At 26.0% G+C, this 14,865-nt stretch overlaps 1 protein-coding gene across 1 annotated transcript; it reads right to left on the bottom strand.

Moving 5' to 3' along the window:
* Window positions 1-1,875: 1,875 nt before the first annotated feature.
* LOC109801085 (Homeodomain-like superfamily protein) lies at window positions 1,876-4,071 on the bottom strand. The gene is made up of 5 exons (XM_020362071.3): window positions 3,684-4,071; window positions 3,428-3,594; window positions 3,031-3,331; window positions 2,649-2,725; window positions 1,876-2,398 (listed from the first exon to the last, which is right to left on the bottom strand). Exons 1-5 carry the CDS (start codon window positions 3,910-3,912, stop codon window positions 2,111-2,113), a joined length of 1,062 nt encoding a protein of 353 aa, XP_020217660.1. The 5' UTR covers window positions 3,913-4,071; the 3' UTR covers window positions 1,876-2,110.
* Window positions 4,072-14,865: the final 10,794 nt, after the last annotated feature.

Below are 14,865 nucleotides of genomic sequence, written 5' to 3'. Positions count from 1 at the left end.
TTTTTTACTGAAATATATACGTGTTAAAAACACCATGTTATCACATTACAATTTTGGGTCAATTAAAATAATTAAAAGATTTAGCTCCTTAAAATATTCTTCAACTGACGAGATAATATATTAGTAAGTTACTACTTAGATTTGTTAAAAAAAATTCAAAAATATAACTTACTATCGTGTTTTTAAAAATGAACATACCAACAACTTGTACACACACCATAATCAAATAATTAAATCATAAAGTATTGTTTTTATGAGTTTGATTGGGGGGTATAATTGTCAACATAATTTGAAACTATATATGTATTTATTGTAAACTAAATTCTTGAGTTAACGAGTGGGAAAATACGTTTTAAAATTACCTCACAGAAGGTATTCTAAAAAGGGAGTTGCTACGGTACCCTCAAAGATCGAGGTGTTTCAATACATTTTTCCTATGTAAACTCATATAATATTTAAAAATAATAATTTAATTATAAAATAAATAATCTAAATTATATTTATAAAATAAAAAATAATATAAAATTATATAAATTAAAATTATAAGATATTAATAATATTATAAAATATTAAAAAAATAAAAAAAATTAATAAATAGTAGAAATAAAAATTTATTAAAATTACAATATAAAAATTCAAAAATTTAAGACAAAAAAAATAAAAAATATACTTATAAAATTATTAAAATTAAAATATAGAAATTCAAAAATTTTAAGTGAAAAGATAAAAATATACTTAAAAAATTATTAAAATTAATTTATTTAAATATATAATAATATTATTACAAATAAATTAGAATATATAAAATAAAAATAAAATGACTAAATAATTTAAAATTTGAAAGAATAAAATATCATAAATATTGTTTAAATAAATTATTAAAAGTATAAAATATAAAAAAACTATACCGGTACCCTCTCAAATAAGATGGGTACCATAGAATTTCTCTTCTAAAAATAGTATTTATTCCCTCCTTTTGGCTTTTGCCATGTTTTATTCGATAATGTATAGTGAAAATTAAATGCGCTGGTTTATTCTGTAGTGAACCAGATTGATTTATTTTATTTTTCGGTACATGAATCAGATTGATTATGCACGTTAGTTCTCAAATATCGTATAATAGAAGTATCTTTTTTGTGGGGGAAGCGAAAAAATACTTACGAGGATAGATGCTCATGAGAGAATAACAGCAACTGTTCTAACACAAAAAAGGGTGTTGTGGTTGAGCCTATCAATCTGAAGGAAATCTGTTGATACTTGATATATACGATACGAATAAAAAAGAAGAAAGCTAATTAGGAAAAATGAAAATTGATGGTGAAGATTAAACGTACGCAAGTTTGTGAGAGACAATTTGACGCGTGAATAAGGTTGCTGAAAGAATACCACTAAATTGGATGTATGAAAAGGCTATCATTGAATATTAAATGATACGCTGCCGGAAAAATCCTGACACTTTATGTCAACCTTAATAAGATCCAGCCAAAATGCTGAAAAGCACGGAAGATTGAGGAATAGTATTGTCCATCAATATTCCCATGAGATCGTGGCAGAGACTGATTTATGGTTAATGATGCAAAAGCTAGCAGACAAGCTTCTGCTTTGTGTTCAAGATATCCTGATATAAACCTTCAAATGTGTTCATATTCTCTTTGCTTGTGCTTGTGGTTATTCTAAAATTACACTATTTTGTTATACTCTCAACGATTTCCATGAGACGTTTAACTCGCATTGATATACTTTCAAGAATATTTGGCATGTTCGATGAATTTCAATCATAGCATCCAAACTGGATATTTTCAGGGTGGCATTTGCATAATATTCAAACTCCAAAAGCCAAATCACAATATAAGAAATTGGAGCACATAGCATAAATGCGGGTTAATCTATGAAAATTTCCCATTAAAGTTGTAGGTACATACAATTATACCAACTTTATAAAAAAAAATGAAAAATCTGCAAAGCCCTCAGTATCTCTCTACCAAAGAGTCAAAAATAATGGTAGCATAAACTTAATCCCTATAGTTCTGTGTTAGATCTATTACTTTTATGTTGTCAAATTCTGGGTCTTGATCGTTTATGTATTTTATTGTCATTTATCTGCAAAATTTTAGAGGCTCTGATTATCAGGTTCAAGCTGATGGTGGAACCCTCCTTTCCAATTCTGGCAATCTGATTGCTCATCTTCTGCATCCACACTGTTCCTTCCAGGGCTTGAGAGACCCTTAACAGACCCTCCAAGGAGTAGAGGTGTAAGAGGACCTTGTGGAGAACCAGTCTGTGACACTGACAAGTTTCCCTTTGATTTTTCCCCACATTCATCTTGCCCCATCCATGAGCCATTATTACCCTGCCCAACTGAAGAAACTGGGAATCTCCTAACATGAAGCCTGTACTTCTGCACAAACCACAGATCCATATAAGTCGTTAACAACTAAAAAAAATGTCAAGATGCAGAAAATAATTAGTAGTGATAATTAATAATCACGGATGGTCTTTTTGAGTGAATCCAGGATATTCCAGCCACAAACCAAAGACTAACTGATGGACACTAACATTCATTTAAGAGATTAATAGTATGTTCTTTAATTATGGGTGCTCTAATCTGATCAAATAACAAAACAAAATGAAAAAAACATAACACTCACTTGCAAATGACTTTTCACTTCATCATTTGTCAGGCCATCCACCTGCATCAGTTCTCTAATTTGTTTAGGGGTGGCCACTGCAAAACAAAATAAACCAATTACGTACAGATTGATCTCACACACAGGACAAGACCCAAAGTTTCAGTTTCAAATAGGAGAAGCAAAAAAACCCTAAGAAATTCTCTTAATTAAGGACCACCCCCAACCAATGATGTGGTAAACTAAGATTTGAATCCTTGCAAAAAGTGATGTTCACATTTAGTGTTTCTATCTCAACCAGATTGTTATCTTCCGACTTTTAAGGAAGATACATGTGTAAAAATAAATAAATAAATAAATAAAATAAAATCCAATTTATAGAGAAAGAATGAATTAGACTCACCTTGTGCTCCACCAAGTTGTTGAAGCGCGTCAACAAAACGGCGGTGAAGGTCCGGCGACCAGCAGCGCCTTTGCTTCCTAGGATTCTGCTGCATATGTTGCGGCGGTTGTGGCTGACTCTGTAACTCAACACGGAGCAAAGAGGAGCCACCACTGTTATCTCCGCAAACACTCTTGGAATTGCTATGACTCGGTTCAGACGCAGGAGTCACCAAATTAAACCTCGGAACTTGCGAACCCTCCGTCTTCGGCACACACGAATCGCCATTAACTGGGTTACCATCATCCTCTTCATCAATCCTCTGCCATTGCAAACCAAAAAACAAAAACACAGTTCTGGTCTCAATCCTATAAAATAAATGAAAATCGAGAATAGTACAATTAGAAATTAGAATTACCGATTTGGTTTTGTGAGTGCTCCAGAGCTGCGCTGAGCTCATCCAATTCTTCTTCTCAGTGCTTTCGTTTTCATTTTCCAGTGGCGGAAACTCTTCTTGATTGATAGGTGGATCTTGATCTTGCATTCCGGAACACTTAACTTTTTCCTCCCTCAACCTCGCTATAGCTGCATAGCCAGAAAAAAAAAAGAGCGTTTATTAAAAAAGAAACGCAAGGCAGAGAGAGAGAGAGAGAGAGAGAGAGAGAGAAAGGCACCGTCGTTTAGGAGGAGCATGGAGAGAGGAAGCTCGCGTTTGAAGGCCTGGACCTTGGTCAACTCGTCTTCCAATCTTTGGACGAAGGCGTCGAGCGTGGCGAGTGTTTGGTGGTTATCTAGTTTGGTAGGGAAAAAGAGGGAAATGGGTTGGGGAACGAAGCCCAGAGTGAGGTCCAAGCTGAGGTCCATGGTGGTGATTGTGTGCGGCGCTAAGTGGCAAAGTACCATACCCTGAATTGAGGTGATAAGGAAGGGAAGAAGATAGAGATTCGTTTATATATAAGGAAAGAGAAATTCAGATTCAGGACAAAAAGATTCGCCTTCGCATTCGCATTCGCATTCGCCTCGTCGCGTCTTTCTCCCCCTCGCCCACTGTTACACTCATTATTAGCTAATAAAAATCAGCGCAATACTTGTGCCATTGGTTAAGCTTTTCAAAATATGTCACTACAATTTTAATTAAAAAATTAAAATTAAAATTAAACAATCATTCTTTAAGGTTCAATCGGTGTCTACTGTACACCGATTCCATAGCAGATAATCACTTTGAACTCATTTCAAAAGTAAATAAAAAATAAAAAATACTTAAATATAAGAAAATTCTAAGGGGCTTAATTCTATTTAATATTATTTTTAAAAAAATACTTCTTAAATTAAATGTAACTGCTATTATTATTAAAAGTAGTTTAGAAAGTGAAGTTTTGTTTTTAAATGAAATCAATAAAATTAAATGAATTTAACTAATTTTTTAATATGTGTGAATTAAAGTATTTTTGCTTAGATATGAATTTAATAAGAGTATTGTAGTACATGTTTTTTCTATTCTGTTTGAGTTTTAGTAAAAAAAGATTATTGTATTTTGATTTTTATTTTATAATCAATTTTTATATATAAAATATGAATAATTATTTTACGTGAGAACATTTTTAAGAAACTTTTTTTTACAAGAGAATTTTTAAAGATTCTTTAACTTCATATTTTACTTGTCAAAATTATTTATTAATTAAATTTTAAAATTTATAAATAAATAAAAATATTATTATTTTATAAGAAAAAATATTTATTATAAATCTAAAATATAGTTTATATATTTAAAATGTCTGTTTATTTAAATTTTATATAAAAAATTTATGTGCAAATATAATATTTTATTTATTACACAATTTAGCTTAAATTTAATTATACATAATAAAAATTTAAGTTGTGAAATACTAGTATTAATGAAGTATTAAATGTATTCTTAATTGTTTATTGCAAAGTTGTAAAATATAAAAAGAAGTGTAAATGAGTGAATCTTATAGATAAGTATAAACGAGAGAATCTAATTAATATAAGAGATAAAAAATATTAATTATATTCCTTAATACATGTTAAAAATCTTAAACTTGAAATAAAACTATAAACAAAAAAATATATTTTAATGGTCTGTTAAATTCTTATTTAACTTTTGAATTAACAAACTGATTACTTGGTTAGTGCTTAAGAAACTAACTAAAGAATCAAAAACATATAAAAAAAAGTACATATTAAAAATTGAAACACTATATATAGAGAGGATGGATCCATTTATTCTATGAGTAACTTTACATATACTTAACCCCAAGCGTCCCCAAGCGTGTGGTTCAGCGGTAGGGGTTGATCCACGCTTAAGCAAGGTCAGGGGTTCGAATCCTGCCTTGTGTATGCAGCCGCGTTAAATCTTGGGGCCAGCTATCCCACCCTTTGAGGTGCCTCCAACGTAGCGAGGAGATTAGTCACTGCTGTCGGCGGTGGATACTCCAGGAACAAACCAAAAAAAAACTTTACATATACTTACTTCGTTTAATAATTCATGTTCTACATCAAATTTCAACGAGCTAATCATTAAATTTAAAGTTTTTAATGTATAGATTAAGTCTATAAATTTTTTAAAAATTTAAAAATTATTTAATATTTCATTTCATTAATTTAAATTGATAAATAATCATAAAATTATTTCATACATTGATTTAAATTAATAAAATGAAGTATCAAATGATTTTCAAATTTTTTAAAAATTTGCATATTTGATCTTATGCATTAAAGCTTTTAAATTTAATAGATCATTGAAATTTGATATAAAACACGAGTTATTGAACGAAATAGGTTTAAGTAGACTTACTCCTGGAGTAAATATATCCCTCCTTATATAACATAGATCATATATCAAACGACACCGGTGTAACTTTTACTAAGTATTACACCGCTCAATAACTTTATATTAAATGTAAATTTTGAAAATTCAATCGTTAAATTGAAAGTTCATATATCATAGATCATATATACAAATTTTATATTAATCAAAGATGATTTAATACTTCATTCTTATAAAATAAAATTGATGTAATATATTCATTTTAAAATATACAAAAATATGAACACTTTAATTACCTTCAAGTTGTTATTTAATTTTAATAAAATTTGATACACACATATAAAGTGATATAAACTTTCAATCTAACGGCTGAATTTATAAAATTTATTTTTAATATAAAATTATTAAACGGTGTAATACTTAATAAAAATTACACCCAGTATAATTATAACCCTCCTTATATATATATATATATATGATTATAATAGTCACGATACGACCATTTAGTAAATTTCCCGGGAGTTATTGACTTATTGGTCCTGTCCAATTCTTTTTACTTCTATAAAAGAAACATTTATTAAAATTGATTTTTAGATATCTCAAACATTATTCAAAAAGAGAAAAATATACATAAATATAACCAATGATATTGCTTGATAAAAGAAAAAACTCAGAGGTGTTTGACCCGTGTTTAAAAAAAATGTCAACATTTATATTGGTGACAAGAGAGTGTCCGGAAAGTAAAAAATAAAAATAAATAAATAAATAAAAGTCGAGTAAAATTGAATTTTGATGAAAAAAAAAAAGTTGTGTTGCGTTGTGTCCATATGGGAATCTTTGGATTCCGTACTTAACGCGGCGAAAATGCAATTTATTTATTAATGTTGTGTGAAAATGTATTTTGGGTTGGTGTGCTTTTTACGAAGATTCTTTGTTTGGTTGGCTACACTGAGTTGTGATTGTGCTGTTGAAAGCGAGGTATGGTTGACCTGACATATATCTGTTGCATTCATCAAAAGTAGGGGCACTCCGGTCTTTCCGTCTATCGCACCACATCCATGACCCTCACTCTTCTCTCGTGTTTCGCATGATTATATTCTCATTTTTTATTCTTAAATTATTACTACTTTCTTCTATTTTTTGTGATATTTTCATCGCAGATATACTATTTTATGACAAGAAAATACTTACTTCAATATAAAAGCCAGCCACAATGTCGTTTTTACCGCACCCAATGTTTGACAGGACTTTTCTTCTTCCATCTTGAATAGGTCGTTTTGGTTGAAAATATGTTCCAATGGTGGGAGAGAAGACCCTTGTGTTGGCAAAGGAATGCACCAAGGTTGGAGGAGGAACATGGTTAAAAGCCTAAGTCAATTCGTAATCTAGCAACATAATATAGTAAGGTAAAAAGGGATGTGTCTATCTATACTTAAGTGACGTTTTGAGGGTATTTATAAGTTGAATAAAGCAATTATTAAAATGATATGTGGTTGTTATCCACATGATCAGTTATAGAACATGTCCCCATATACAAGATTGTTACGTTTTTCATGATAAATCCATTTTTGAGTAATCAAATATGTATTAATGCAAATCAATTTATGCTTAGCGTCAATTTTGTTTGAAGTTACTATGGATATAATAATTGAAAATTATCATGAAGTATAGTAAAAAAAAATTATCTTTAATATAATAATCATGAATTCTATTGAAATGTTTTATATATTTTTATTAAGACTCTAACTCGATTTTATAAAATTAATTTATAAAATGATAATTATTATTATATATATTAATCTTATCTTTAATTAGTATATGGTCTCTTATATACTTTCTTTATATTACAAAATGGATATCTCGAATATGAAATTTATAGAATAAATATATGTAAATAATTTAATAATGATTAAATAGTAAGTGACACAATAAAATAAATAAATACATTTTATATGTATGTTTAAGATATTAAAATATATTTATTTTTATTAAATAGTTTTTATATAAAGAAAAATAGTAGTGGTACGAGCATATATAATTATTCTTTTTAGTAACATACTCTTATCGCTTCGTTAAAAGATTTTGATTACCTCTCAGCCCAAGTTACTACAATAATTCCCCCTTCAATGCAACTTTTATCTGAGTTTTTATTTTTTTAAGAACTTTCAATCAGATGTTAAGATCTATTTTGTGAAGGAAATTGTTAAAATTCATTAATGTAACTATTAAAATAAATTTTTAAATATGTCTTTAATTTTTGAAAAGTATATAATTTTGATTTTAATTTTAATTTTTTTTCATTCTTCAAAAATTATAAATTATTTTTAATATTAATTATAACAAAATTATTTTTAAGTGTTTATTTGTTTATTAAAAAGTTAAGTAATCATCTAAATATTATTCACAATTGTTAATAATGTCATGTTAGTATGACATCTAAAAAAAAACTTTATAAGTCATTAAAATAAATAATATTTAAATATTTTAAAATTATTCTTATGAAAAGAATAGTGATTTTAGATTTTAAATAGACAAAAGTTAAAGAAAAATATTTTATAAAGACCAGAGCTAAAATTTATTTATTATACAAAGACAGAAAATATTTTTTATATATAACAACCAAAATCAATGTTTACAAATTTTAGAAAATGAAAAAATAAATAAATTTTTAATAAAAACCAAAGTCAAAACTCTCATTTTATATAGACTAAAAATATATTTAAGTCTAAAGTAAAAGTAATGGTGAAAATAAAGAGTCATTAATTAATCAGAGGATATTGATATGAAATTTTAACACAAAATGAAATTTTAAAGTATAATAAATGTGTGTTCTTCAATATGATTTGAGGTTCAAATAACAAATTTATTTTTGAGATTACTTAATTTTGAGTTTGAATTCCAGCAAAACCATTTACGGGATGTATTAGATTGAGATTTCATAAGACTTTTTTTAGTACAAACAAAGTTTTGTCAATTTTAAAAAACTTTATAAGAATTTAATGACTTTTAAATTTTTCTTAAAATACTTTAAGATTTTATTTAAAAAAAAAACTTTTTTAATTCAGATTTTATAAAATGGATTTGAATGAATTTATATCTCAAGAATTTATAAGATTTTAAATGATATCATTAATATCATTATTATGCATTTGTAAAAATAATACATTTTTTAAAATAATGAGATTAATGACAAGGTTTAAATAAAAAATAAAATCAATAATATTTTTAATCTTTTAATAAATAGTTATGATTTCATGTCATCTTAAGTAACATTCATTTACATATAACTTTTTATGCATTTATATTTTCTTACTTATACTGTTGAATTTAAACAATATATTTAAATTTATGATATTCATTAATTAATTGATAGAATTGTCAAAATATATTTTAATATATATTTAAAATTTTGATATATGAATATTAAATTTTATTGAAAATAAACATTTTGTTAAGTTTTTAATAATTAAGAAAGTTAACAATGTATGATTTTAATAACTTACAAATAACTTTAAATATTTAATAAGAAAAAAATATTGATAAATTATACATCAATATCGATAGATAAAAATGTAACAAAAATATTGATATGTAAAAGAAAATGATAGGAGAAAAAATAAAGAGAAGAAGAAGAAAAAAAAGAAATAAATGATAAAGATGAATAAAAAGAGAAAGAAATATGAGATACAAAGAGAGAGAGAGATAAGAAAGAGAAAGAGAAAAAAATGAAATAGGGAAGAGAGAAAGGAGAAAGAGATAAAACAAAAAAGATGAAAGATAAAAAAAAGGAGAAATAAAAAAAAAAGTTATGTGAAAACTTTTAAAGTTTTTATGAGATTATTAAATAAGTGAATTATATGTAAAATTTATTTAAAAAATATTACAAAATTTATCATTAAAAATAATTTATTAAAATATTTATGTTTTTAAATATTAACAGAGTTTTTTAAATAAAAAAATATTAATTGAATACTACGATTTTAACGTACTAACTTTTTTTATTATCTTAATTGAACATTTTCATATTTTAATGTACTTTAAAAAAAATAATTAACTTAATTGAAAGTGAAAAAAAATTATATTAAAATAAAGTTTTTATTAAATACTACAAAAGAAAATTTATAATAAGCAATCTTTAAAAATCTTAATATATTCACCCGTTATTTCGATCCAAACCCTTCTCATTCTATATCCTAGGTTTTAGATCACCTCATACAAAATGTTATTCTTTATGTTTTGGCATATTTTATTCTGTATGATATAAAATGTTTAATCAATGATGTTGACTTGATGATGAAAAGCTTGCTCTTTATTTTGTTGCCTGGATTTCAATTTATTAGAAATATTCCCTGGGATCAGTGCAAACCTTTTTATGCTAGAAATCTAAGTCTAATATATAAATAGGAACAACTAATTACCTCCTAATAACATTTCAATTAGTCGAAACAAAGTATTTCACTATTTCTATCAGCGATATGAATGTCAACTCATTGGTTATGTTATCACACTATTACGGTATTACCCTTGAATAATTTGTCTTTTTCTTGTTTGATAGGAAGTAATTTGTCTTCTTTAGTTTACACGCTAAATCAATAATAGCATTTGATGAATGCGTCATGAACAAGTATTTGTAAACTTTATGATTTTGAACAATTAATTCTGATTCTACAAAAAAAAATTTGATAAAACGAATTGTGATTAAAATCTTTTATCTTAAAATGTAAGTTTACGATAAAATTTAATATAAAACTATTAAAACAATATAAAGGATAAATTTTCTAGTAAATACAGTTTTAGAAGTAAAATCAATTTTACCTGAAATTAATGATTCAAAATTATGTTAACAATCCTCACATGTTCGAGGGCATCGTATCTAAACATGTAACGGATACTAATTTTCTTATCATGTGAATCTTTTATTTCATATCTAAACTCGAAGGAGGAAAGTGGGTTGGTATTCAAATTTCCTAAGGCAAATGCCCCCAATTCAGCATTGGCAAATTTTTATGCATAGTGTTATATTTTCTTATAAATCCCCTTATTATTTTATTTTATGAAAAAATATTGAATGAAGATGTAAATATATTTTATGTTTTATAAATATAAAGCATATTGAATATTCATCATAAAAATAAGAAAATAATATAAGATTTATAATTATTAATTTTATATATAGGCATTTAATTTACTGTTTTATTTTACCAACAACGGAACTTGTTTAACTACTTCTATTTCGTATACAATAAAAAAATGATGTAATTTGAATACATTGATATATCGAAAAATCTTATAGATATCTTTTTCCTTAAATAAAAAGTCCTCTTTTCAAAACAAAATGGTGAGAATTAATCCATCAAACATCAAAACAACAGACAATGAATATGTTTGTTTACGCGTCTCAATGTTGTAACAACAGTTAGTTGATAATCGAAACACTTACATTTTTGGCGAAGAAAAAATATTCTAATAAATATGAATTGCAAAAAAAAAACTTTCATTGAATAAAAAAAACGAGAGACAATTATTTTGTCTTTGACATTAGTTTAAGAAGTTAATTCAACACAACGTAACTTTTCAATTATAATTAAAAAAATAAATACAAACGATCTAAATCACTAATTTTTAAGGTACTTATAATGATGCATTAATTAATTAACAAATTCGAAGAAAAGAAGTTAGTTTTATTGGGTATGAAGGGATAAAAAAATGTCACTATAATAATTACCGTAAAATGAAAAGCAGCATGATATGTGTATCACGTGTAAGATTCTTTTGGAGGTTTTAAAATTTGATGTTTATGAAGATGATGATTGATGGGGTATTGGGCTATATAATGAACGACCTAAACCTAAAGTGGCCCTTGTTGTGTATCTTCCAAATAAGAATCTGGCAGATTACAAAAACGGTTGTCACCTCCAACAAGATAACAACACGTGTCTTGGAATAACTTTTGACGGACGATGATATTCTAAGTTCTGTGTTGGTTCTGTGGTCGTCCTCCTCCACTACCACGCCTTCTAGATTCTTCATTTTTCAATTGCCAACACTTGGGATTCCTCTCTCATTTCACTATCTAAGCCTATCCTAATTAGTCACATGTCATATCATGCTTAAAATTAGATATGCCTCTTCACAAATCACAACACAACTGAGAAAATTTACATTTTATAAAATGAAGTGTAACGTATAATTATTAGTTAAAAAATAATGGCTCAATGGGCACAAATAACTTTACCATAATTCCAATCAAATTATAAAGGTGACTTTTTTATGGTCTCCATGTGTTTTAATTAATATAGTAAACCACTACTTAACCTTTCACTTTACTTTTTTTTCTCTCATTCAACTACTTAATATATGTATGGAAAAAAACATAACTATTATCCCAATAATATATTCTCTAATACACATATCATTATTAATTTAAATTAATTAAAAAATATAAATCTATGAATAAGATTCATTACAACTTACAAGCATAGCAAAACCCAAAAAAGAGTACATATTTTTTAATAAATTTAAGCTAAAATAATAATATGTGCAAAATAATGCGGTAGTAACGTCAAATAATATATATATACTAATTGTATATAAATTTTAGTTTCAAATAATACAAAAATATGCACAAGACAGACATAATAGTGACCATCTTTCCACGTGGTTTCCAATAAAAAGATATACATATAGTATTGGACTAGAAAAAAGAAATGCCGAAAGATTATTTCTGACATTTTAGTCTTATTCATATAGTCTTAGGCTATTTTGTTTGACATTTCACATAATTTTGTTGTCCCATTTTAATAATCATTTTATAATATTAGTGGAGTATTATTTTTTATTATATTCTTAATCATCTATTGTGGAGTGAGAAAATTATATATATATGAAATGTAATTTTTGTTAAAATCTTCTCATTTTAGTTTTCTAAATATTGATGTTCTCGTTTTATTTTTTTGAATAATGAGATGCATTAGTTGATTTTAAACTATAAGAGAAGAAATATCCGTTCAATCTTTCTAAATATTAAAGGATATAAGTGATTAGATATTTAATGTTTATATGTTGTGAAGATAATCTATTTGTCAAAAAATCTTATATTCAATATTTATTGTGTGTGAAAGTCCTTTCAAATTAGTGATAATTGCAATATTATTAGGAGTAAAATTTGTTTTTGGCTTTGAAAGATATCTATGTAAGGTTGGTTGTGTGTGAAAATCCTTTTAGACAAACAACACTCTTAATTTTAGTTCTTAACTATTAAGTTTTGTGTTATCTTGTATGATTAACAATACTCAATATTTTTTATTTTAATTATTGAAATCAATTTTAAATAGACTAATATTTTCTTTTAAAAAAAGACTCATAATACAATTTTACAAAAGAAAAGATAAAAAGAATGACAAAAGCATAGAAAAATGTATAGTACACTTTAAGATCAAAGATGTACACTAATTTTTGTTCACTAGTTTAATTAATTTCCAAGAGAACTCAAGAGAAATAATCAATTAAAAGCTTTAAATTAAAAAGAATAACATTAAATTAACTTTATGTTTACTATTTAACAGACTCTTTTAGTACTATTTTTTTTAATCTTGTAAAAAGGGTATAAACAAATGAATTTTTCTTACTTTCTAAATAAAGTATTAAATAAAAATTCACACTAGCAACATGTTGTTAGGAAAAATGGAACTAGATTTGATACTTTTAAACAAAATTTTATATTTGAATCTTGTGGATAAAAAATGCGTAATTAAGATAAGAGATTCTATTAAAAGTATTAAGTTTTTTGATAGAAATTTATTATTAATAAAGTTGGTATATAATTCACCCCAATAATATAATTATAACAAAATATTACAGTTAATGCTTTAAAAATATAAATAAATAAAAATGATGTGATGAATAAAAGGATTAATAAAAATATTAAAAGTGAATTTGAAAGCATTTACAATATGTGAAGCTAGGCAATGTTAGAGATAAGGATTCGTGAGGGATGGGGCTTGGTTGGTGTTGTGGAACAAACAATGAAGGAGATGAGATGCCTCCCTTCCCTTTTCCTTTCGCATTCATTTCATCCATATTCCTATCAACACAACACAGGACGATTAACGGGAGCCGTTGTTTCTGCCTTCACTTTCTCCTCTCCTCATTATCAACAATTTTTTTTTTAAATATGAACATCTTTAAATACAAATTTAAAAATATTTTTAAATTATCTTTCTTTATTTTTAACTAAATCAAAAATTATATTCAAATATATTGTTTTATATTTATTTTGATTTTTATTAGCATGTTTAGGGAAAAAAAAAAGAAAGACGAAAATAGTAGTGATAATTTCATGACTATATATATTATGAGTTAATCAACAATACATTGTCGGTGTAAATTTTTTATACATTATAACCAATCAAATCTTTTAAATTATTTTATTTTATTTTTATTTTATTAAATAAGTAACTGACATGAAACTATTAAAAGATCTGATTAGTTGTCAGTGTAAAAAAATTTTACACTGTGATTAAGTATTATATTATGCAGTTTAGGTTTTGTGGAATAGTTCTTTTAATTTTGTTGCCATTGGTGGTGTGGTACATGAGGCATGAGGCATGAGGCATGAGGATAGGACAGATTCTTCGTCCTGCGAAATAGATCCGGATAGATATGATGCTAAATCAGATTTCAGGTGACAGAGAGAGAGAGAGAAACTAGGGATATGCATCACCTACCATCTAATCCACATTCCTTTGCAAATTAAGTGAAAATGCTTTTATATAATAATATTGTCAAATATGGCTATGAAATAGATTCCAGTTATACGTGGCTGCTTTCTTTAACTCGCTATAATTTATAATTATAATTGGTTTAAATAATTTTTTGTCCCTATAATTTTATTTATTTTATTTTTTAGTCTTCATTGTTTAATATATATATATATATATATATATTATTTTTATACTTATATTTTTCAATCATCATTAATCTTTATAATTTAATATAAATATTTATAACTTCTATATTTGTAGTTTTGTAGTCATTTTAATTTCTATCATTAATTTTTCTTTTGTAAC

This window comes from Cajanus cajan, chromosome 11 (assembly GCF_000230855.2).
Source record: "Cajanus cajan strain Asha chromosome 11, NIPB_CcT2T_4, whole genome shotgun sequence".
Classification (NCBI taxonomy): Eukaryota; Viridiplantae; Streptophyta; class Magnoliopsida; order Fabales; family Fabaceae; genus Cajanus; species Cajanus cajan.
The sequence above is the reverse complement of the archived record's forward strand: the minus strand, read 5'-3'. Positions and strand labels throughout refer to the sequence as shown.